Here is a 23,441-nt window from a genome sequence, read left to right on the forward strand (position 1 = left end):
ATATTAGTATACATTTCTAGAGTATAGCCGAGCGGCTATACTTTTTAAATATTAATATAACAGCCTATTGAGAAATTCTTAAAACTAGAAAAGCACCCCTAAGAAAGTCTTAAACAAAAACTCCAACTTGAGGATTGGTTGTGGCATCAAACACCACAAAGCAAATGATTTCGAAAAAAATCCACCGCATAACAAACTGACTCATATTTGTGGAATGATGGGCAAGGGCATCCTTCTTCGTCATCTAATGTATCTTCAGTTACAAACAACAAAGCATTTCAATCATCTATATATATAAAACAAAAGGCAGCGAATGATGAAACATTCAAAATATCAGAAAATGTCATTGGTTAATTCAAACATTAAAAATTAAAATTATTAATTAAATGAAGATAATATGGTAAATTCACTTTTTTTTCATATTAAAAAAATTAAAATTAAAAACAAAGTCAGATAATAGGTCATACTTTTATGGAACATAACTACCCATGTTATCTTTTCTTAATTCTAAAAATAAAATAAAAAATAAAAAAGAAAACCAATTGACACATGCTCAAAACGATCAAAGTAATAAGGTCGCTCTATGCAATCCTTGGGGTGATGAAAAAGCACTGATTTATTGTTTTGCAAAATTCACCATTGCATGCTCCATGATCATGCTAATGTCCAACAAGCAGCAAGGTAAATGATAAAATATATTGAGTAACCTTTACCACGTATGAGACAAGCTCAATAATCAGCAAGTACTATATCAATTTATTGTGTCTATCATGAAAAACAAAAAACTTTTTTAAGACCTTAGAAGTAAAAATCCAAACCACACCATCAATCTAATTCAAGAAGCCATAATTTGACGTTATCCATGAGATAAGGCTGGCATTCTAGTTGGGATGAATACATAATATTTAAGTGATGCCTGTGTATGGGTGTATAAAGGGAAAAGGTACTGCATGCACAAAATCTGGCATACCTTGGCTGGGAAAGGTCCAAAAAATAATAGGAAGGGTCTTAAAAATAATCATATCTTGTTTGTGTATGTTTAGTATGTTATCGCCTCTCTCAATAATAAGAAAGGTCCTAAAAATAATTATAAATGAACTTTTTCACAATGTACGTGTAAATAAAATAAAATAAATTATATTGATAGTTTGTCAGGTAGTGAGCCTACCTCCTTTGCATCCAATCTAAGTTTAAATCCCTTCCTGTAAATTAAACGAATTTAAAGTAATTTAGACTATCACTTGTATAATAAAAAAATTTAAAATGTCAAAATTTAAAAACTCACAACCCACACTACTTGAGCCACAAGTCCATTGCTAAAATGAAAGTCTTGTTAACATAATTTGGAAAATTATTAACACAATTTATATTTTACTATTTGTTCTAAATGTAAAATGTCAACAGTGAGAGAAACAAATGACATTCTAGGCTACTTCTTTTTCCCTTAAAAAAAAGACATTCTAGGCAAAATGAGGGGATAAAAGACTTCCCTTTTACCATTATTCTCCCATTGGGATTTCATTCACCCATTTCCAATTTGAATTAGCCAAAAAGAAAAGAAAAGAATAATTCTTTTACTGGATTGAAAGGCTAATAGTGTAATTTGATTACATTCTGGAACTAGGAGAGTGGTTAATTGAGTGAACGGGAGCATTCCTTCCCTCCACAAAATTTATCTGAAACAGATAGAGGAGCGGATAAACACCCCCTCCCTCCCCAACTCCCCTCAGCATGCAATTCCTTTGAAGAAAACCTCCAGGCCTCCATTATGGCTTCTTTGCCTTCAGTTGCTGTCAATGGCAATCTCAAGCTTGACCAAGAATTCAGAAAACACCCCACAAGTTTTCTTCCTTCAGAAAGGGTAATCATAATCTTTTCTCTCTTCACTTTTTGACAACCAATTCTGGGCTTCTGTTAGTTTGTATATTTTGTTTAAGCTACTATCTTTTTTGTGAACAGAATTTTGATGGGTACTTGTAGTTTCTAGGATTAAAGCTAAATCACTGCAGTATTTGAAAAGAGTTGATTTGTGAGAAGTAGCAGAGCAACTTTAAATTCAAGGCTTTCATTCCATGCAACTAATTTAAAGCTTTCCCAATTAAGTACTTTGTTTTTTTTGTTGGTTTACTGCTTCTAAACCTGCATCTGGTATCTCAGAGCACAAACGTGTCGTATCAGAAAAGTCACACAGTCACCACTTTGAATGGAAGTTCAGAACCCAAGTCTCTGGACTTCCGAGAAGCGCTTTCGATGATTAGAGAGGGTGAAAATGTTGAGTCAACTTACTATGTCCCTGTTTTGCAACAATGTATAGACAAGAATTCGGCTTCAGAAGCGAAAATTGTTCATGCCCATATCATAAAGACCGGAGCCCACCAAGATTTGTTTGTCTCAACGTTCCTTGTCAATGTTTATGCAAAATGTGGAAACATGGAAAATGCTCGTAAAGTTTTCGACAATTTGCCAAAGAGAAACGTTATTTCGTGGACAAGTTTGATGACAGGTTATGTTCACAGTTCGCAGCCAGAAGTTGCCATTCATGTTTTCCAAGAAATGTTAGAAGCTGGGGCTTATCCTACGAATTACACTCTAGGAATTGTTTTAAATGCTTGTTCTTCTTTGCAATCCGTTAACTTAGGGAAGCAATTGCATGCCTACAGTATCAAGTACCAGATTGACTTTGACACTAGTATCGGCAACTCTCTTTGCAGTTTATACTCGAAATGCGGAAGCTTGGAATCCGCTGTTAAAGCATTTAAGAAAATTGAAGAAAAAAATGTGATATCATGGACTGCAACCATATCTGCTTGTGGTGATAATGGCGAAGCTGTAAGGGGTTTGAAATTTTTCACTGAAATGCTCTTTGAGGGCATTGAGCCTAATGAGTACACCCTAACCAGTGTCTTGAGCTTGTGTTGTTTAATGCTGTCTTTGGATGTGGGGACGCAGGTTCATTCGTTAAGCATTAAACTTGGCTATGAATTGAACTTGCCAATAAGAAACTCTATCATGTATTTGTACCTCAAATGTGGATTGATTAATGAGGCTCGAGAATTGTTTAATGGAATGGGAGCTATCAGCTTGGTTACCTGGAATGCAATGATTGCAGGCCAAGCACAAATTATGGATCTTGCAGAGGATGATCTCTCAGCATACCAAAGTGGAACTGAGGCACTTAACATTTTCTTGAAATTGAACCGCTCAGGCTTGAAACCGGATTTATTCACCTTCTCAAGTATCTTGACTATATGTAGTGGTTTAGTGGCCTTACAACAGGGAGAACAGATTCATGCTCAGACCATTAAATCTGGGTTTCTTTCAGATAGGGTAGTAGGAACTGCCTTAGTCAATATGTACAATAAATGTGGAAGCATCGAAAAAGCAAGCAAAGCTTTCGTGGAAATGTCTACCAGAACTTTGATATCATGGACTACTATGATCGCAGGTTTTGCACAGCATGGGAAGACTCAGCAAGCACTGCAGCTCTTTGAGGATATGAGAATTGCAGGAGTTAGACCAAATCAGGTTACTTTTGTGAGTGTTCTCTCGGCTTGTAGCCAGGCTGGGATGGTCAATGAAGCACTTGGTTTCTTTGAGATGATGAAAAAGGACTATAGGATTAAGCCTGTGTTGGACCATTTTGCCTGCCTGATTGATATGTACGTGAGGTTGGGTCGGTTAGAAGAAGCCTTTGCTCTTGTCAAGAAAATGGATCCTGCACCAAATGAGTTTATATGGTCCATCTTGGTTGCAGGGTGTAGAAGTCATGGGAATTTTGAATTGGGATTTTATGCTGCTGAAAAGTTGCTCGAGCTCAAACCAAAAGATACTGAGACTTATGTCTTGTTGTTGAATATGTACCTCTCTGCAGGAAGATGGAAGGATGTTTCTAAGGTGAGAAAAATGATGAAAGAGGAGAAGCTTGGGAAACTAAGGGACTGGAGCTGGATTAGCATTAAAGACAAGGTCTTTTCATTTAAACCCAATGATAAATCTCATCCTTACAGTGCAGATACACACAAATTCGTAGAAAGTTTGATTGATCAAGTCAAGAGCCTTGGATATGAGTCACTAGAAAGTTTGGAAGTAATCGATGAGGATGAAGAACAGACGTTGTCTTATACTGCTTATCACAGTGAAAGGTTGGCAATTGCTTTTGGATTGTTGAACGCACCAAATGCTGCGCCAATTCGGGTCGTCAAAAGTCTCATTATGTGCAGAGATTGCCACAATTTTGTGAAGTTTCTATCGACACTGACTGGTAGGGAAATAGTCATTCGAGACAGCAAGCGCCTCCACAAATTTGTGAACGGAACATGTTCATGTGGGGATTTTGGAGGTCATCTTTGATATCTTTCATATGAAAAAGTGGGAAAAAGTCCCGAATTCTTCAATCGGTTTAGGTTGAAAAGTTCATGCTAGTTTGATCCATCATTGGAATGGGAGGATCTTCATAGCACAGTTAAACCTCGCATAACCCGTTTGGAATGGGAGCAACTTCGGGCTAAAACTTGGTGCTTTTGGTGAGTGAAGTCACTTATATGGCAGGCTGTAAGAGCTGGCCGTTCAAGTGATCCTTGAATATAGTCACAATCCCAGTTGGTAGTTGTGAGACACTTTGAAGGATTTGACTGAATTTATATGTTTTCTGTTGGTCAATACTCACCAAATTTTTTTATGTAATGTATGAGGCTTGTAGATGTGAGCTAATCTTATTTGTTGTAGATCAAAAAATGCTGGATAAATTAGATGAGAGCACACCATTTTGAGCAAACAAAAACAAATAACTTGAATATTCATGTGTACAGAATATCTGCAAGAGGAAGATTCATCAAACACATTTGATTTTACAGGGTTCTGCTTTTCGATATTTTATCTCTCTTTCCTTATTTTTTATGTTTTTATTTTTACAAACACTGCTTGAATTCAATCTATAAACCATTTTAGAATCTATTATGTTATTGATAATCTAGAAAAGCCATCATGCATTCTTCCGTCTCAGTTTCCTAACTACATTACTTCGTAATTGACTTCTTGTACAACTTTTGATATCGGCGCTCTGAAAAAAGTCCTGACTTTCCCCTACAGCAGGATATACTCACGACTTGAGCTTCATAAATTCCACTTTGCTTGCAATGGACCTAGTTAAATATTTATGCTAACTAGAGTCTGGACCTAGTTACCGAAAATGTTCTTGTCCTAAATTCCATGAAACTCGAACGTCACCAATTCGTCTCTTTCCTGGCAAGAATTCCCACTGTATCCTTGATGACATCCACATTTCCAGCCATAACTATAGGTGATATAAAAGCAACAATTTCAGGGTGCAGAATATACAAAACGCGAGTTTACTAAACAAAGCAAGGAGAAAATATTAACACAGTAAAACTTTACACACTACAAACAAAAATAAATACATCTATCTAATATTATTTTTCCTTCTGGATTCTTTCTTTCCCTCTTTCAGGGGCAGCAGTGTCATAGGGAAGGAGATTCCAGGAGGGATTAGGTAAACTGCGACTAGAACTTTCACACCCCATGCCCTCAAAGGTCAAAACCGTTGCAAACTACATGTCAAGCACCGACACTGGACCGAAAGCAGATGACGTACGTGAACGAGATCAACGCTTTTTACTTTTACTCTTGCTGACCCTTGATTTGCTAGACTCAGTAGGCGGTTTCCAGATGATATCCTCAAGATTGCTACAGAAGTTCTTGTAAAACTGTAGAACAGTAGCACATTCATTCGAATCAGAAACTAAAAGGGCAAATGGGAAAGGGAAAAACAAACCATACCCTTCTACATAAAACAGACACAAGCTACCATGTCATGATATTAAGCAAAAATTGTTAGAAGCAAACTGAAAACTAACCTTGAGGAATTCACTAGCATCTCCAGCAGCTTTCTGAATGTCTACCATGTAATAGGTCGGTGCAACTTCAAAAATCTTCAGCCAATAAAAATATTAAAAAATAATCAGTTTAATAAAATACTCAGGGGGTGGCTTCAGTTCAGTGAGGCATGAGGAGTGAAAGCTTACTTCAAGAATGATGGAGAAATGAGAAGTCTTATTTGCTGAAAGACCCTCCACTCTCATCTGAATAGAAAATACATCTGTTTAGTTGTTGAGTTTTCAAGTACTGCTATCCAGGACCATCCTCCACCCAAAATGAATATCACACGTATGTGCTTGCGCACACATATTAAATAGCAAATAAAATGAAAGTAAAGACTTGTATATATGATGATAAGCACCAAAAGTATAGACTACTACGGATCCCATTACCTTATAGTTGCGAATGTGTGTCTTGAAACCCATTGATTGAGCAACAACCTCCATACTGGATAATACAACCTTTGCTGGCTTTTGTGAAACAAAGCGTGTCTGATACTTCATCGAATCCTATTGAGGGAAAGAAATTAACACATAATAGAAGTACTTAGTAGGAAATGGAAATAACATAAGTATGCTACCTCAGGCAAACTTATATTTACAAAAATGCAGTGAAGGGCATGGTGTTCAAATACTGAATTATCAATTAAAAGTTCGATCGTGATGCTTTTCTGACAGAATGAAGGGAAAAGGAGATAAAAGAGTATAAGATAAGCAGCTTTTAGAGTGTTAGGGCACCTTTAATATTACCATTAATGTCCAAAATATAAAACTATTAATATGGTTTAATGAATAGCTAAAGGATAAAGATAACGGGAGAATAATTAATAAGTTACTGTCTTACCTTGCCACGGTCAAACATTGTTGCTAGGTTTAAGCCTTGAGATAGAATTATTAAGTCAAATGCATTCAGAACTAAAGGACCCATGTCTTCATTGCCACGGTGCTCACTAACCCTTTGTTCCTGCTATAATTCATAGATAACAGGTAAGTTAATTGTGTTGTCAATCTAAAAAAATAAATGTAGCTTCTCAAAGCCCTACCAACCTCAGAGTCGGCATCATCAAAAACAGCATTTACATCATCCAGATTTACATCTTCATATTCAAACGATCTGACAGGCACATAATTTTTCTGAAACCACTCATGATCTCTGATCTGCTCAATTGTAATACGCTGCACGCAAAGAAACTTTTCAGAAACAACCATAACCAAAATATTTGAATGAATCAGAGAACAAAGAATGAGAGGCAGATTCCTAAAGGTGATTCCATCTGAAATCTGACAGTCTCCCCTGCATAGGCTTAGCTTCCCTGTAGTAACTCAAAACAAGCACTTAAGTTTTAAACAAATATCACAACCTTAGACTTCAATTAAAAGTACCTCTCTCCTTCCATGTGTTAGACTTCAATTAAAAGTACCTCTCTCCTTCCATGTGACAAATACACTGAATAAGGGTAGGGAAAAAGATATAGAAATGAAAAAGGTGACAAACTCAAAGAGAAATTTCAAATTCTCAGCAGAGGTTTAAAGGTTGGGTCAATTACCAAACAGACCTCGAGTCAGGTTTCCAATTACAGAAAGCACAAGCCTTGGTACTTATAAAGAAAATATCTACTCTTTTTGACATTTTTTTTGTGAAGCACCTCCTCCTCATGTTGGATGGTTACACGTCATTCCATCCCAAGTTTAATATGAAATAATAAAAACATGGCATCGACTTTTCTGATTGTGCCCTTGTTATTGATATTGAAGCCAGAGAATGTGCACTTTATGCATATAAATGAGCAATGTCTTCCAACCTAGCAAATACTTACAGTTTCAGGGTTCGGATCTAGAATTCTATGAATCAAGGATTTTGCTCCCACTGGAAACCAAGATGGGCATGAGAACTCTGCTTTCTCAATCTGCAGAAAATAAATGATAATGACTTAATATTAACAATGATCTTTATATCACACCTTAACATTCTTACTGAAAAGTAGACATCAGACGAAGTAAAATATTGAGGCAGGGGTAAAACTAGACAACCAACAATCAAGCCCAGGATCCACTAGAAACTGCACCTAAAAATAGCGTCAAGAGGGGTCTGGCATTGAAAGAACAGAGACAGCATTTTCACTTTACTTCACAACCAAATACAGAAGTCTAAATGACAGCCTGATCACCCTTTCAATATTATATTATCAATTAAGAAGCAGTAATTGAGCTATTAAATTTTTTTCTTATTTTTTATGAAAAGCTATTAAAAGGTTCGTTCACTAAGGATACTATTTTTCACATTTACACAAATAGATCCAAAATATCAATTAAGAAATCTTCTGTTCAAAGCCAATAATCCCAAAATAGTAAACATGAAAGAGGTTCATGCCTTACTATATAGTGTGGTGAGGTCAAGCTCGTCAAATGGAAGATAACCTGCCATCAGAACATAAAGGATGACCCCACAGGACCAAACGTCTGCCACGGCACCATCATACCCCTTGTGACTAAGTACCTAGAGCAGTAAATGAAAACAATAAAAAATATATATATATAACAAAGCAGATGCATGAAATAAACACTATTCGTAGTCGAGAAACGGTCAAATTTAACTCAGAAGCTGACTAATTTTGTCCGTACCTCAGGTGCTACATAGTTCGGGGTCCCACAGGTCGTTCGAAGGAGGCTGACTCCCTACGTGCAAACATCATAAATTGATATCCCTACAAATACTAAATCTCTCAACTGTAATAATGTCCAAAATGAGACAAGAATCTTACTTGTTCTGGCAATGCACTCAGACCAAAATCTGAAATTTTTAAATTTCCTAGAGAATCAAGCAACAGATTTTCCGGCTGCACAAAAACAACGATAAGAATTTCATGAAAGAAAAAGAAACAATCACAATAACTTGCTAGATGCTACAAAAGGAAGACCTTTAAGTCTCTGTGATATACTCCCTTGCTGTGGCAATAATCGACCCCATCAATTAGCTGGTGGAAGTATCGCCTGGCTTCACCTTCACTAAGACGTCCGTGATGAACCTGAACAATCATTGTTTTAACAGTTAACATAACTGCTTCCTCAGATAAATTAATTGTCCAAATTAAGCAGTGGGATTTGAAGTTAGACTACTACTCACAATCTTATCGAACAATTCCCCACCGGTAATGAACTCTAAAATTATATAAATCTTAGTACGGCTAGCTAGAACCTACAGAAAACAACATCATAAAGTCAGTGACAGCAAAACTAACAATTTGTAGAAAGTTTTTGCAGATAAGATTAAAGATATCACATACCTCATGCAGACGAACAACATAGGGATGCCTGACAAGCTTCATTATAGATATTTCTCTCTTGATCTGCATCACAAAGATCAAATTTTTATTAAGAAAAAAACCCAAAATGGAAACTGGGTCATCCTGAAGTCCTAGATTACAGGTAATTAGGGCAATACCAAACCAAAACCATGCTAAATCAGAAAGTGTGTAAATTTAAGAACCCATTAAAATTCACAATTAGCATGCAAAGCAAGTAAATTGAGCATCTTGGAGGGTACAAATTAGGGGAAATTTTGAGTACCTGGTCGACCATCTTGTGCTTGATGATGGTAGTGCGATCCAGCACTTTCATGGCGACACTCTCACCCGTCTCAGTGTTCTGCGCAAACTTCACCTTGGCGAATGTCCCTTCTCCGATCGTCCTCCCGACCTCATACTTACCCACTTTCCTCACCACCATCTTTCTCTCTCTCTCTCAACTTCTCAACTCAATCTTTCTGTTGATAATCTCAGCTTGGGAGCATTGCACTCTCTCCGAGTCTCTCAGAGAAGAGAAAAAAAGCAAACGCACCAGCGATGGTTTCAATTTTTCAACGACAAAGCAGAATACAAACACTTTCTGCCGAATATTTAAATGGGTTTTAATTATCTTTCTGATTTCTGATAAGACAGCATAAAATTGCGGCAAAATACGCAATTAAAAGCCGGTGAAAACGATGAGAGCCTTAAAATTTTCTCAAAGATGGGTTTAAAAGTCTATGAATTTTCTCAAAGATGGGTCAGTGTGTGGCTTATGGGTATAGCGGCTGACTCTTTTGCTGCTTACGACTGACGCTCTTTCTCTTGGACACATTTGTCTCTGGGATCTTTACGCTTTGTCCTCCTCAGGACAGCGGCCATGATTCCCCGCCCTGGATTTCGTGCTTTTTGATACCAAAATTTGGAAAATTTTTACAATTAATTATATTTAATACATAAGCTGCTTTTCCTTTTTTCTTGCTTGGCCAGAATTATTATATAATAAATTGCAATGAACTGTTTTCTTTGTTGAGAAAATACAATGAATAATGAATTGTTTGAAGTTGATGGTTTTTGTGTGATTAACATTTCATTAAAAAATAAAATAAAGAATTAATTAAACTCCTCTAACATGGTAAGCAGTTTGGATACCTCTTTGAAATGTGATATCATTCATTCATTAATTTTTTTTATTAGATGGAAACTATTACAATAGATTAATAAATAAGTAATGCTAAGAGCCGGCCATTTAAGACTAGTAAAAGTGCCTTCAAACAATATAAAAAGGTTTTGACTTTTCAAAAGAAAAAAAGCCAAAATGTTTTGTACTTTGTATTTACACAAGATATATTTGTACATGTCTCAATTAAAAATTAAAAATTCATAAAAAGTAACTCGTGCATTCAACGTTCCTCTTCCATGCTTTCCTCTCTCATGTATGTTTGTTTATTTTTTTTACCTACAAACAAATTTTTGGGGATGTGATTCTTGCTTTTGCTTAAGTTCCATTTGATTTTTGCAGGACATAAGAGAGGGATTGAATTTGGAAAAAAAAAATTGATATGACGAGCTCAAAGCAGGCATCCAGTTATCATTGGGATAAGATTTGTTGATAATCGCTTTCCTTAATAATGCAATGACAGGAATTTAGCACCTAATCTTTGAAAAAAAAACGTCCAATCTTCTCACAAGCAAAAGTAGGTTAGCCCCACTTTCCACTAACTTTAACTTGTTTCATTTATGTATACATTTTTGGTTTCCCATTATTGGTGGACTTGCCAGTGCAGACCACATTCTTGTACTTTTGCCAAGGAATTTCAAAGGAAGTTAATCCCTGCACAAATTTGATGCAGGCTATTTTGGTCAATTTCACTATCAGACATGTTTGACTTGTTTTGTACTTGCTTCCTCCATGGTTAACTCATCACCTCCTGCTCCGTACCTTAAACTGGCTACGAAACTAATTTTGGTTATTAAAGTTTTATAAAAAATATAAATTTAAAAAAAAAAAGGGAAGCGAAAAAAAAGAAGAGGAAATCAAGTGGACTAAAAGATATGAACAATTTTTCTCTGTTTCCCCTAAAACACGGGCAAAACACTTTGCTGGGATTGAAAAGGTTTAAAACCTGCATGGCAAGTTTGTGTGGTTTGATAAGCTTGCAATCTATAACAGAAGACATGCCACAATTTGATTCTACATAAATACTCTAATTGGGTTTTTATAAGTAAATATAAAAACAAAAACTACACTAGACATTTACAAGCAAGCATGGTATTTTATGGATTTTTGAACATTTTTCCATTTGAGGGCTCTGCCTACATGTATATATTTTGTTTGTCATATACATATAAAATAAAAATACTGTGAAAAAAAAATATGCACATGGTGAAAAAACATTTAATTCACAAGACGAGTTATTTATACTAACACTCTATGCACCTTTTTTTTTTTGTTTGTTTGTTTGTTTGTTTGTTTGTTTGTTTTTGTGTATTTACAAAACCCCTTCAGGTTTCAAAAATTATACGAACACCTCCTAAGATTTTAAATTATTTTTACAAAAACCCTTTTTGTTGATTTTTAGTCAAAATATTGATGATTTTATATATATAAAAAGTTTCTCAAAATGCCAAGTTATCCTTTAAGATTAGATTGCACATGCATTCATTGAGGCTAACTTTGTCATTTTGTAAAATTTTTTTAAAATAAAATCATCAATTTTTGGACTAATCAACGAAAAGGGGGTTTGTGAAAATAATTTAAAACCTCAAGGAGTGTTAAAGTAATTTCTAAAACCACAAGCAGTTTTGTGAAAAACCCAAAAATCACAAAGGTGTTAGCGTAAATAACTCTACACAAGACCATAGATGAATATACTCTCTTTTTTGGCATTAAACTCCTTATATGAAACTAGCTATAAAATTTACCTCTTTAAAAAAAAACAAAAACAAAAACAAAAATTGAAAAATTGTATCATTGAATAAAATGAAGGAAAATAGCAAAAACAAAAACAAAAGAAAAGGAAAAGGCTGAAATGCTGAAGTGTACAAAATCTAAAATAAATATGTGGATGGGGCAATTTATCATTCAAGTGGTAAGCAGGCACAAATAACAAATACAAATTTCTTTTTTCGGTCAGGAAATGACAAATACAAATAGAATGGGGAAAAGAAAGAGAAAACTGGTGCTTTTGTGGCAGCTTTAATTTGAAGAAAACCGCGTTAACGCGCTCTCAGGTATTATCTCCAACGGTCGGAAAATCTTTGGGTTGTTAATTAATTGGGGCCAAAGCAACTACAATCCTAATCTGATATGGAATTACACACACACACAGCTACAAAGTGAAGTGAGAGAGTGCACTTGAGCGTTGGGTTTAAAAACCGCCTTAAAGTGAATCTTCCCAACTATTATTAATCTCTGATCACAATTTGCAAACTTGTTCGCTTTCTCTTTCTCTCTGTCTCTGTCGAGTTGAAACCCTAACCCCATTGTCTCATTCTGATCCTTTTTGAATTTGTCTCTTTCTTTTCTGAGTTGGGTTTATTTCCGTGTTCTTAATCTTTTAGGTGAAAGTTCTGTTTTTGCATTTTGGTTATGGGAATGAAGGGTGATTTTCAATTTGGGTCTGATTCAAATTCGTTGAATCTTCTCTCTGAGGTTTCTGTTGTTGTTAAAGATTGGGATGAAGATGATGTTGAGAAGGCCATGGCCATGGCTGTGAGAAGTTGCTGCTGCAACCCACTTCATGGATATGGATTTGATGGGTGTTTGATTCCTCAGAAGGCCATGGTCAAGCAAAACAAAAGGGTTTTCTCATCATCATCTTCTTCTTCTTCTTCCTTGGATATGTTGGCTGAAGTTGCAACCCAACAATTGATGGAGTTGGGGAATGGGAATGGACTCACAACCAAGTGGGTTTTTGACGAAAAAGCTGTTCTTGCAGAATTCATCAGTTTCTGTGCTAAAAAGAAAAGGTCAGAGTTCAAAACATTCCACTTCAGTGACATTAACGTACCCAAGAAGAAAAGGTCAAGTATGAAGAGGACTCAAAGAAGGTTTTTGCCACATGCTTCTCATGATTCTGTCCTAAGTATAAGTTGTATGAATATGAAAAGGAAGAGGCTTTCTGCTCATTCTGGGAGTGATCATGGTCATGAAGACAACAACAATGAAGCACTAGTGCAAAAGAAACAAAAGCTGGTTCATGTCAAAAGTACTGCAGATGTAAAGTCACCATCATCACTGAAACGAGAGATGCCTCAAGACATGAAAAACAGGATTAGTAGCATTGGTGGTGGAGACCTCAAATTGGTGATCGAGAAGGAACTTTTTGATACTGATGTCGCCGACAATAACCAACGGTTTTCCATACCGATGAAACAAGTTAAAGAGGATTTTCTTAGCGAAAAGGATCAGACTGAGTTGAAGCTACGTAATGGTCACAATCAGAAGCATCTTGTTGGTATACCTGTTAAAGTGTTGGATCCATCTCTAAAGGAGTACACTTTACGCCTCAAGAAATGGACCATGGGAGGTAGTATTGTGTACAATCTGGTTTCAGGTTGGAGAGAAATTGCCAAGGCAAACAAATTGAAGACCGGTGATACACTGCAGCTATGGTCATTCCGAGATGACTCCAACAAGCTTGGCTTTGCACTTGTTAAAGTTAGCACCACAACAATGGAGGTTGATCAAAGTGGACCTGGTGCAAGAACCAGTAGCCAAAATGGGACAAACAGTCACACTCTCTCAACTGCCAAAGTAAATTCACTGAAGACATCTGATGACACAGTGCAGTGTTGGTCGATCAAGTGTAAATCCCAGTTTCGCTTTGCACTTGTTAAGGTTAGCAAGACCAAGGTGGAGGTTCAACAATGTAGACACGGTGCAAGCACTTGTAGCAGTTGCCAAAATGGGCAAACGGGCTCCTCCGTTTCATGTATCAGCCATGACTGTTAATTAGCACATACATATAATGAGTAAAGTCTTTTACTTTTCAGATATTCTTTTGGTTTCTTGCCCCTGAAACCAATTCTTTGGTTCATTATACTGTAAATCACTTTATATATATATATCTCTCTCTGAAAGATTGAGTTTTACGGTTGTAATCTCTTCAATGGAATTTTTCAAGGGCTTTTCTCTCTATAGCCAAATCATGTTGTGACCAGTGTTCCTCTTTCACCGCCTCTTCACACACTTCTGTCCATGTGTCCATTTATGATGATTTTCCTCATACATTATATTTGCAAATGTAATTTATTAATTAGATTATAGATACCTTAATTTCTAATTTATTCACTGTCTCACAATTTTTATATCTATGGTTGTTGTCCGATCGAATCAGGAAGGGTTGTATATAGAAACATAATCTTCTGGTTCACTGTGCATCATTTAGAGTTTCCAATGTCCAATGTCCAATGTCCAAGGGTTGTATATAAAAATATAATTAATAGTTAAAAATAACTAAAAATTAAAATAATTAAAAAAATAATTAAAAAACCTCCATCATCATTCGTCCCTAATAACCCAATCTCCAAACCCTAAATCCCCCAACTCCCAAACATAATCCCCCCAATCTATTTGAAACCCCCTTCTCCAAACCCCAAAAATCAAGCACCTCAACACAAGCTCAACCAAAAAAATCAACCTAAACCATAACACACCCACAAACCCAATCGACAAAACCCACCAGCGCTTTTCCACCATTGGCTCTGTTCCTCTTCTCAGAAGCCAAAGTTGGCATCTTTTCCTCATCGTCATCTCTCTTGCAACTCGCCAAGAACAGAGACATGAGCGAGGTCGACGTGTGAGGTTTTTGACCGCAGTCTCATGGTCAAAGTGGGAGGGTGGGGAGTGGGGGGTGGGGGTCGTGGGTTCTGGCATCAATCCCATAATTCTCTTTTTTTTTTTCTTTCTTTTTTGAGCATCGATCTTGGTTTTCCTTTTATATAAAAAAACCAAGCTCAGTGTTGGATGGAGGAAGCTCCCCATGGTTTGAAGTTGGAACCTCCTTTCCAGTTTTAGACAAAAGCAAACACCAAAAAGTAGAGCTCCAGGGATATCATTTAGAAACCACTGAGTTTTTTTTTTTTTTTTTTTTGGGTTTTCTATCTCTCTGATCCTCCGGTCCAGCAAGGTAATTTGTGGGTTTATGGGCTGGTGGGATGGTGTTGTTGGTGCTGCAGAGATGATGATGGAGGGATGACGTTGTAGAGATGGTGTTGTTGGTACTGTAGAGATGATGATGTGGTTGTAGAGATGGTGCTGTAGAGATGATAATCATGGAGGATTTTTAATTATTTCAATTTTTTTTTCTGATTTATTTGAATTTTTAGTTATTTTTAAATATTAAAATATTTAATTATGTTTTTATCTATGTGGAGGCGGCTCCACTTGCCACATCATCCATCTAATTGATGGATAATAATCTACGTGTACGAATGAAATTGACGATAAGGTACAAAGTGAATCACCAAACTTGGTGAAACAAAGATGAGATTTGAACATAATTTCGGGGTGTAAATAAGTCTTATAAAAACACGTTAACAAAGACTTCCAAGTCAAAAAGAAAAAAGAAAAAAAAGGACAAATCTTTCACACTTCAGTCCTTGCTTTGGACAACAACTGCCTCTTTATGCATCGAACATTTGTTTTTTTTCATTGAATGGAATTTATACTATTAAACAGCTAGCAGAGTTTCCCATATATATATATATATATATTTCTGTATCAAACAACAGAGTTTGGTACATCTTGATTCCTATCATTCATTAGCCATAGGCATAGGCGCATCACCCAACCCTACACCTCTGTATAGAGTCAATGACATATGAGTGAAGGCAATTATGTTCCTTTACCTATGAAGGTGTCAAGTTTTCATGAAATTTTGTATGGAATGGGAGCAAGTTGTTTGACAAAATGCCTCAAAGAAGACAACCTGCTCTACTGCTCTAAATCTTTTCATTCTTCTCTTTGGGCCGTGCAATAGAGAAACTAGGTAGAAGGTATAGAGTTTGTGTTACTAATTTGTGCATAGATATGTTTATATGATTGTGTTTTTTTACATTTCAAATTCAATTGATGTTCACTATTATTGACATGTGGTAGCTTAGTGTTCTTCTATGCAACCAATGCGTACCAGAAAAACCGATGAAGCCTCCTCTTCATCCTCATCATCCTCCTCCTCAAAACGTTGGAGGTACGACGTGTTCATAAGCTTTAGAGGCGAAGACACACGCAAAAACTTCACAGGCCACCTCTACGTGGCACTAAAAGAGGCTGGAATCAACACGTTTATTGATGATGATGAGTTAAGAAGAGGGGAAGATATAGGAGCCGAACTTGTGCGGGCAATCCAAGGGTCTAGGATCTCTGTCATCATCTTCTCCAGCCGGTATGCGGATTCTGGATGGTGTCTTGAGGAGCTGGTTAAGATCATGGAGTGTAAAAGAACACTTGGGCAAATAGTTTTGCCAATATTCTATGATGTTGATCCCTCAGATGTCAGGAAACAGACTGGTAGTTTTGCACAATCATTTCATAAACACAGAGATACAGATCATAATAAGGTACAGAGGTGGAGAGCTGCTCTTCATGAAGCTGCAAATTTATCTGGCTGGGATCTTAGAAACACTCTGGATGGGTAACTACTAAATTTCCTTAGACAATTTTAATTTTAATTCTTTTTGTTTCTTTTCCTTGACCAAGTTCTTACACACAGATATGAGTTCTTCTCTTAAATTCTGTTTTTAAAAATTTAATTGCCAACATCATGTACTTGAATTGGTTTTCTTAGGCCTCTATTTATATGTGATGCCTTGAATGATTATAATAATAAAGCTTAAACTGTTAGGTCTACATGTAAATGCTCCAATAACTTAAGTTATTAGAAAGTGGGTCAACAAGTGTTATATTATTACGAAGTTTAACAGAACTCGAAGATTTTGATGTATGTCAATTCGATGAATAAGGTATTAGTTTAATTTGCTCTTGTAGTTTAACAATTCTAGTTTTGCTTTAATTTGAACTTACATAATACCAGGCATGAAGCAAATTTTATAAGGAATATCATTAAGGAGATCACTAGACGATTTAACAACACCTACTTACATGTAGCCCCCTACCAAGTTGGAATAGATTTTCGCGTGCAAGCTATCAGTGAATGTTTGGGCGTTGGATTCGATGATGTTCGCATAATAGGAATTTCTGGTATGGGCGGAATGGGTAAAACAACAGTTGCAAAAGCCATATATAACGAATTTTACGATAGGTTTGATGGTAAAAGTTTCCTTGAAAGGGTGAGGGAAAAGCAACTGGTTGGCCTGCAAAAACAACTTCTTTCTGATATCTTGAAACCAACCAAGATAAAGGTAAGTAGTGTTGCTGAAGGGATCAATGTGATAGGAAAAAGGCTTGGAAGCTTAAAGGTACTTCTCATAGTTGACGATATAGATAGTGTGGAGCAGCTAGATGCTTTAGCTATAAAACATGACACCTTTGGTCAAGGGAGTAGAATTATTATAACAACAAGAGATGAACATTTGCTAAATACACTTGAAGTTGACCAGATATATCGAGTGCAACCAATGGAAGAAGAAGAAGCTCTTGAGCTACTTAGCTGGCATGCCTTTAAAAATGGTTCTCCTAATCAAGGATATTTCAAGCTCGCAAGAGAAGTTGTTGATTACTGTGGAGGATTGCCACTGGCTCTTCAAGTTTTAGGTTGTTTTTTGGGTACAAGAAGCATAGGAGAATGGGAAAGTACATTGGGTAAATTGGAAAAAATTCCTTGTCATGAAATTCATAATCAGCTCAAAATAAGCTATGATGGGCTAAGTGATGACTACGAGAGGGATATATTCCGTGATATAGCTTGTTTCTTTATTGGAATGGACAAAAACTATGTCACACAAATATTGGATGGTTGTGGCTTTTTTGCGGAAATAGGAATCAAGGTCCTGCTTGAACGTTGCCTTGTATTCGTTGATGAAAAAAACAAGTTGATGATGCATGATTTGCTTCGAGACATGGGCAGAGAAATCGAGCGTGCAGAGTCTCCTAAGTATCCTGGAAAACGGAGTAGATTGTGGCATCCTGAAGATGTAAAATCAGTATTGATAAACAAATCTGTAAGTACTCTCTCAATCAAATTTTATGCATGAGACATCCAATAAATTGTATGCTCTCAATGTGTATGTAAACAAGTCGATTTCATTATCCATATGACTGTATAGTCTAAGAGAGAACAAAGGAAAAGTGATTTAATTTGTAGTGTATCGTTCTTATTTAGAGTATTTTTTTTTTTCATTTAACAGGGAACTGAAGAAATTGAAGGACTTGCTTTAAATTTGCCAAGTATTGAAGAGACTAGTTTCAGTACAGAAGCATTTACAAATATGAAGCGACTGAGATTGCTCAAACTCAACTACGTGCAGCTCACTGGAGAATACAAATATCTTTCCAAAAATTTGAGATGGCTCTGCTGGTAGGATTTCCTCTAGAGTTCATACCAAAGGACTTGTGTCAGACAAACATAGTTGCTATTGACATGCAATATACCAGCCTCAGACAAGTTCTTTGTACGGATTCGGAGGTATGTGCAATGTGGCCTCAATGAAATCATCAATTCCTTCCTTCTGCTATTGTACATAGCATCATGTTCTCTTTCTCTTCTTCTTGGATTTTGATTTATGTTTTAATTATTTTGGTTTTGTCTAACAGCTGCTTGAGAAGTTGAAGATTCTAAATCTCAGTCATTCTCATTACTTAAGACAATCACCAGACTTTTCAAAACTCCCAAATCTTGAGAACTTGATACTCAAAGATTGTAAGAGTTTGTCCAAGGTTCACAAGTCCATTGGGGATCTCAAAAATCTTACTTTGGTAAATTTGAAAGACTGCCAAATGCTTAAGGGTCTCCCAAAGAGTTTCTATAAGTTGAAATCTGTTAGAACTCTTGTTCTTAATGGTTGTTCACGATTTGAAATCTTGGATGAGAAGTTAGGGAAGCTGGTATCATTGACAACTTTTCTTGCAGATAAGACAGCTATAACAAGCGTACCATCTTCCATAGTACGTCTGAAGAAGCTTGAACAATTGTCTCTATGTGAACTGAAACGGTCTTTGCAGCTACCTCCTTCGTTACAGGGTTTGTGCTCTTTAACGCATTTATCTCTTAGCAACTGCAATTTAAATGCACTTCCTAAGGATCTTGGGAGTATATTCTCATTAAAAAGATTATATCTATCTCAAAATAGTTTTCATAGCCTTCCAAACCTCAGTGGCCTTCCCAACCTTACAACGCTATCATTGGATGACTGTAATTTAACTGATGATGCAATTGATTCTATGAATCTTGGGAGTCTATCTTCTTTGTGCAACTTAGGCCTTCGATACAGTCATTTTCATACCCTTCCAAGCCTGAGTGGCCTTGCCAAGCTTGAAAATTTGTATTTGGATCATTGCACAAACCTTCGTGAAATCAAAGATTTACCAACAGGTATGGAAAACCTATTCGCCAGTCATTGCACTGCATTGGAAAGAATCCCAAAATTTTCAGAAATGCCACCGGAAAATGTGGAAATAGACAATTCCCCCAAACTCATTGAGTTTCCAGGCTTGGATAAGGCGTTAAACTTGGGCATGTCATTATCAATGAAAAGGCGCAATAATATCAGTGATATCCTTCTTGAGGAGAGCATGCTACAGGTTCTCTCTCTCTCTCTCTCTCTCTCTCTCTCTCTCTATATATATATATATATATATATTTATGTATGTATAACTGATGTTATCTTTAAAATCTTAACTGACAACGTGAAGTGTTTTCAGACAACTAAAAGTGCTTAATTGGAACTGTTTGACAGAAATAGTTACTAGTGTTAATGAGTTCTAAAAGCATTTTTTAGTGCTTTCTCAAGAAGCACATATCAAATAATTCCTCAGAAGCGCTTCTAAGTGCTTTCTCAGTAAGATGTGATATATATGTATTGTTTTGCAACGCTTACAACATGTGTGTATATCTATTGCTTATGCACAATATGTGTTATATTTATTGCTCATGCAAATCTTTCTCAACATTGTATAGGGATGGAATGGACCTACTCAACTTATTCTAGGTGGAAGTGATATTCCCCAGTGGTTCAAGCATGTTGGGGAAGGTGGCCAAGTCCATTTTGAAGTGCCTCTTGGTTGTAGTTTAACATCATTGGCTATATGCATGGTTTATTGTTCTTGTGATGCCAAGTTAACTACTGCTTCCTTTTGTGTTATTAATCATACCAAGTGTGCTAGTTTCGTAGCCAAAATAAACTTCTTAGTAGCTTCCAGTGAAGATTTTCTTTGGCTTGGACATTTATCAAACTATGAGTTGAATTTGGAAGGGGGCGACTCCGTGGATGTTCTTGCAGAAATTCCAGGTTTCTGGGTGAAGAAAAAATAGGGATCCGTCTAGTCAATGACAAATTTATCAATGAAAAGGATTCGTTTGATATATGTTATTCCATCCCATACTTGAGTCCCCAAAGAAGATTTTCTGTCGATGTTGATGATGACGACGACAACAAGGACAACGAGGACAATGAGAGTGATGATGATGATGACGATGACGACGAGGATGAGGATGAGGATAAGGATGATGATGATGACGACGACGACGACGATGATGAGGACCAAGACAGCACACCTCCAAAAAATAAGGTTTGATCCTAGTATTGGACCTGGGTAAAGAGAAAAGGTAGACCATTCCACTTTTCGTGCATGGAGGGGCCAAATGCCTAAAACAAAAAGACGTTTTGAAGTTATATTTTGAGATTGATAGCTCCCATCAGCTAGTGTGGCTGGAATGGTAGCATGGTGTTTGAAATTACTTTTTTACACTGGTGTTGTAATTGTCATTCTTTCTTATTAATGCATTTGAATTTTCTTTTATTTTTATTTTTTTAAAGAAAGAAACTCGATTGATCAAATTGATAGCACAATCCAAAGTCCTTATTAATTCGAACTTTGCTGTATCCCTTCCCCCTATCTAAATTGAGGCACAGAACAATCCCCACAATTTATCCATGTGAACCTGCATGTGAAGGCTTGTATTGTATATATAGAAAATACACATTTTTTATTGGTTTTCATTTAGACCATCGCTTGTACTCAAAAAACAATCCTTATGGACCTCACATACAACTCGTGAGCACCATATTTTCTTATGTGATGTTATAGTCGAATGCCTGAACTGAACCAACATATATTATGCTTTTCTTGTTTGGTCAGTACTTTCCTTTTTTAGGGAGGAATGGAGAGGAAGCAAGAACTAGAGTGGTCTGAAGCGCAGAAGATTGTGATAAGCCGAGACCTTGTGGCTGCAGCTAAACAGCAGCTGCAATTTCTTGCCGTTGTTGATCGAAACCGGCATCTCTATGACAGCCCTGCTTTGTACAAGGCCATTAACCGGTATGCAGATTAAAAAGTGATTTTGTTGCTATTGCTGTGGTGTTACTTACAGTACATGAATTTTCATAGCTTAAATTTACTTCATGCTCACTACTCCTAGCACCTTGTTTTTGCAGCCATTTTGTCTTTGTTTGTCTTGGGAGCAATCCCATCTGAACAACCTTATGGTCCAAAGAAAAATAAAATTACCGATTTAAGAAAAGAAAATAAACTTTCAGAATCTTCTAGTTCATCAAATGTCTGTAGGATATATTCTTTTTTTTTCTTTTCCTTCTGATCCATTAAATAAAAACAATTCAAGATTTGTTGTGAATTGTTTCCTCGGCGAATTTCAGGTACAAATATTGCTGGCTTCCTCTACTTGCCAAACATGCTGAATCTCAGGTTTCAGAAGGTCCTCTAGTCGTGCCTCTTGATTGTGAATGGATTTGGCATTGTCATAGGCTCAACCCGGTAGATTTCTCTGATTAGAATTCACACTTTCTTGGGTGTGTGTGCATGAATAGGCACATGATCTGCTGTCATAACACTAAATTCTCCTAGTTTGGTCACAACTATACTGATCTGCATTTACTTTGTCGGTTTTCCAGGTGCGTTGTGCGACTGATTATGCAAGTCCCTACAGGAGAATCCTGGACAACAAGAATGTTGTATCTTCAACTCAGAGAACTTGCAAAACGAAAACAGAAGAAATTTGGAACATACTGCCTCCTCATGAGCCATATGAACTCGATATGAAAGCACCAAGTATACGAAAGATGCAGCTTCAGAAAGCACCAAGTATGCTAGTTTCAGCTGTCAGAAGGCAAATCCCGCTCTGTTGTTAGGTAATCATTTCAACTATCAGTGTATCTGATTCATAATTAGTGGAATACATATCAAGCGGTACAAGTGGCCATTAAATTTCTTATTCTGCTCCAAGGATTTATTTATGAAATGCATATTGCAAGATTCTGAAATATGCTCAGTATAATGTCTCATACTAGAAACTTCCTCTTTTCTCCTTCTGTTAACAATGTCTCGTATATTTGCCAAGTTAATTATCTAATGCATGTACAACAATCCTAACAGGTATTTAGATCTTATGTGAATGACAACCTCTTGCTCAAGGGAGCTGTTGCCGGATATAAAGGTTTTTTGCGTATGATCAAAAGAAACAGAGATAGGTCTATTAAGCACTTGTGTTCCAACTTATGACATTGACCTCATCTGTCACTCTCACCAATTGCATCCTGCTTCTTACCATAATGATCTTGTGGCAATAATGATGACACAGATTCTGACAGAACCAAGGGTCAAAAGCTAGATGTTGGGTTTTCTGAGATAACCAAGCAATGGGAAGAGACCTTTGGCACAAGGTACTGGAGAGCAGGAGCAATGTACCGAGGCGGTGCTCCATCTCCTCTCACCATCAGTCTCAGCCAACTGCAATCACAAGCAGTGAGAAAGAAGGTAGTTGTATCTGATTGTACCAAGATATCATTCAGCTTCCTAACAGGATTTCAACGTCTTCATCTCCCACACTTTTTTATTTTTACTTGGATTGCAAGAAATAGACACTGGTTCTAGCCTTGGTGCTTCTACCAGTAAATGTTGGTGTATCAATGTTTTAACCCTTTTTTTCTTCCTGATTCATATTCAGGTTGGTGCTGATTGTGGCGGTCAAAGATTTACCAGTCGGGCATAAAGGCAGCCTCTTTGTCTCCTTTAGTAAGAAACAGCCAGACCTGTTCTTTAATACCAGGAGAAGGATAAACATTTCTTCTGAATCAGAGGAAATGGTTTCTTGTTTTCAATGCGAACCTACTGGACATATGCTAT

At 36.6% G+C, this 23,441-nt stretch overlaps 2 protein-coding genes and 2 pseudogenes across 4 annotated transcripts; 3 read left to right on the forward strand and 1 right to left on the reverse strand.

The window, feature by feature from the left end:
* On the forward strand, positions 1,551-4,850 carry LOC18794042 (pentatricopeptide repeat-containing protein At4g21065). The gene is made up of 2 exons (XM_007225047.2): positions 1,551-1,861; positions 2,158-4,850. Exons 1-2 carry the CDS (start codon positions 1,769-1,771, stop codon positions 4,348-4,350), a joined length of 2,286 nt encoding a protein of 761 aa, XP_007225109.2. The 5' UTR covers positions 1,551-1,768; the 3' UTR covers positions 4,351-4,850.
* Positions 5,284-10,127, reverse strand: LOC18788409 (CBL-interacting serine/threonine-protein kinase 8). Of its 2 annotated transcripts, none has more exons than XM_020566683.1 (14): positions 9,462-10,127; positions 9,179-9,241; positions 9,019-9,090; positions 8,813-8,920; positions 8,657-8,731; positions 8,517-8,570; positions 8,266-8,391; positions 7,712-7,801; positions 6,942-7,070; positions 6,739-6,861; positions 6,288-6,404; positions 6,042-6,098; positions 5,874-5,948; positions 5,284-5,723 (listed from the first exon to the last, which is right to left on the reverse strand). In XM_020566683.1, the coding sequence occupies exons 1-14, from the start codon at positions 9,618-9,620 to the stop codon at positions 5,622-5,624; spliced, it is 1,350 nt and encodes a 449-aa protein (XP_020422272.1). In that variant the 5' UTR covers positions 9,621-10,127; the 3' UTR covers positions 5,284-5,621. The 2 variants fall into 2 exon arrangements, with proteins under 2 accessions (XP_020422272.1, XP_020422275.1); XM_020566686.1 differs by having other exon boundaries at positions 6,739-6,858; positions 9,462-10,120.
* LOC18788114 lies at positions 14,462-21,301 on the forward strand (annotated as a pseudogene). The gene is made up of 6 exons (XR_002273031.1): positions 14,462-16,180; positions 16,284-16,818; positions 17,218-18,304; positions 18,491-18,768; positions 18,897-19,883; positions 20,260-21,301. The product of XR_002273031.1 is annotated as a TMV resistance protein N (transcript).
* LOC18791143 lies at positions 20,792-23,369 on the forward strand (annotated as a pseudogene).

This window comes from Prunus persica, chromosome G1 (genome assembly GCF_000346465.2).
Source record: "Prunus persica cultivar Lovell chromosome G1, Prunus_persica_NCBIv2, whole genome shotgun sequence".
NCBI classification, from domain to species: Eukaryota; Viridiplantae; Streptophyta; class Magnoliopsida; order Rosales; family Rosaceae; genus Prunus; species Prunus persica.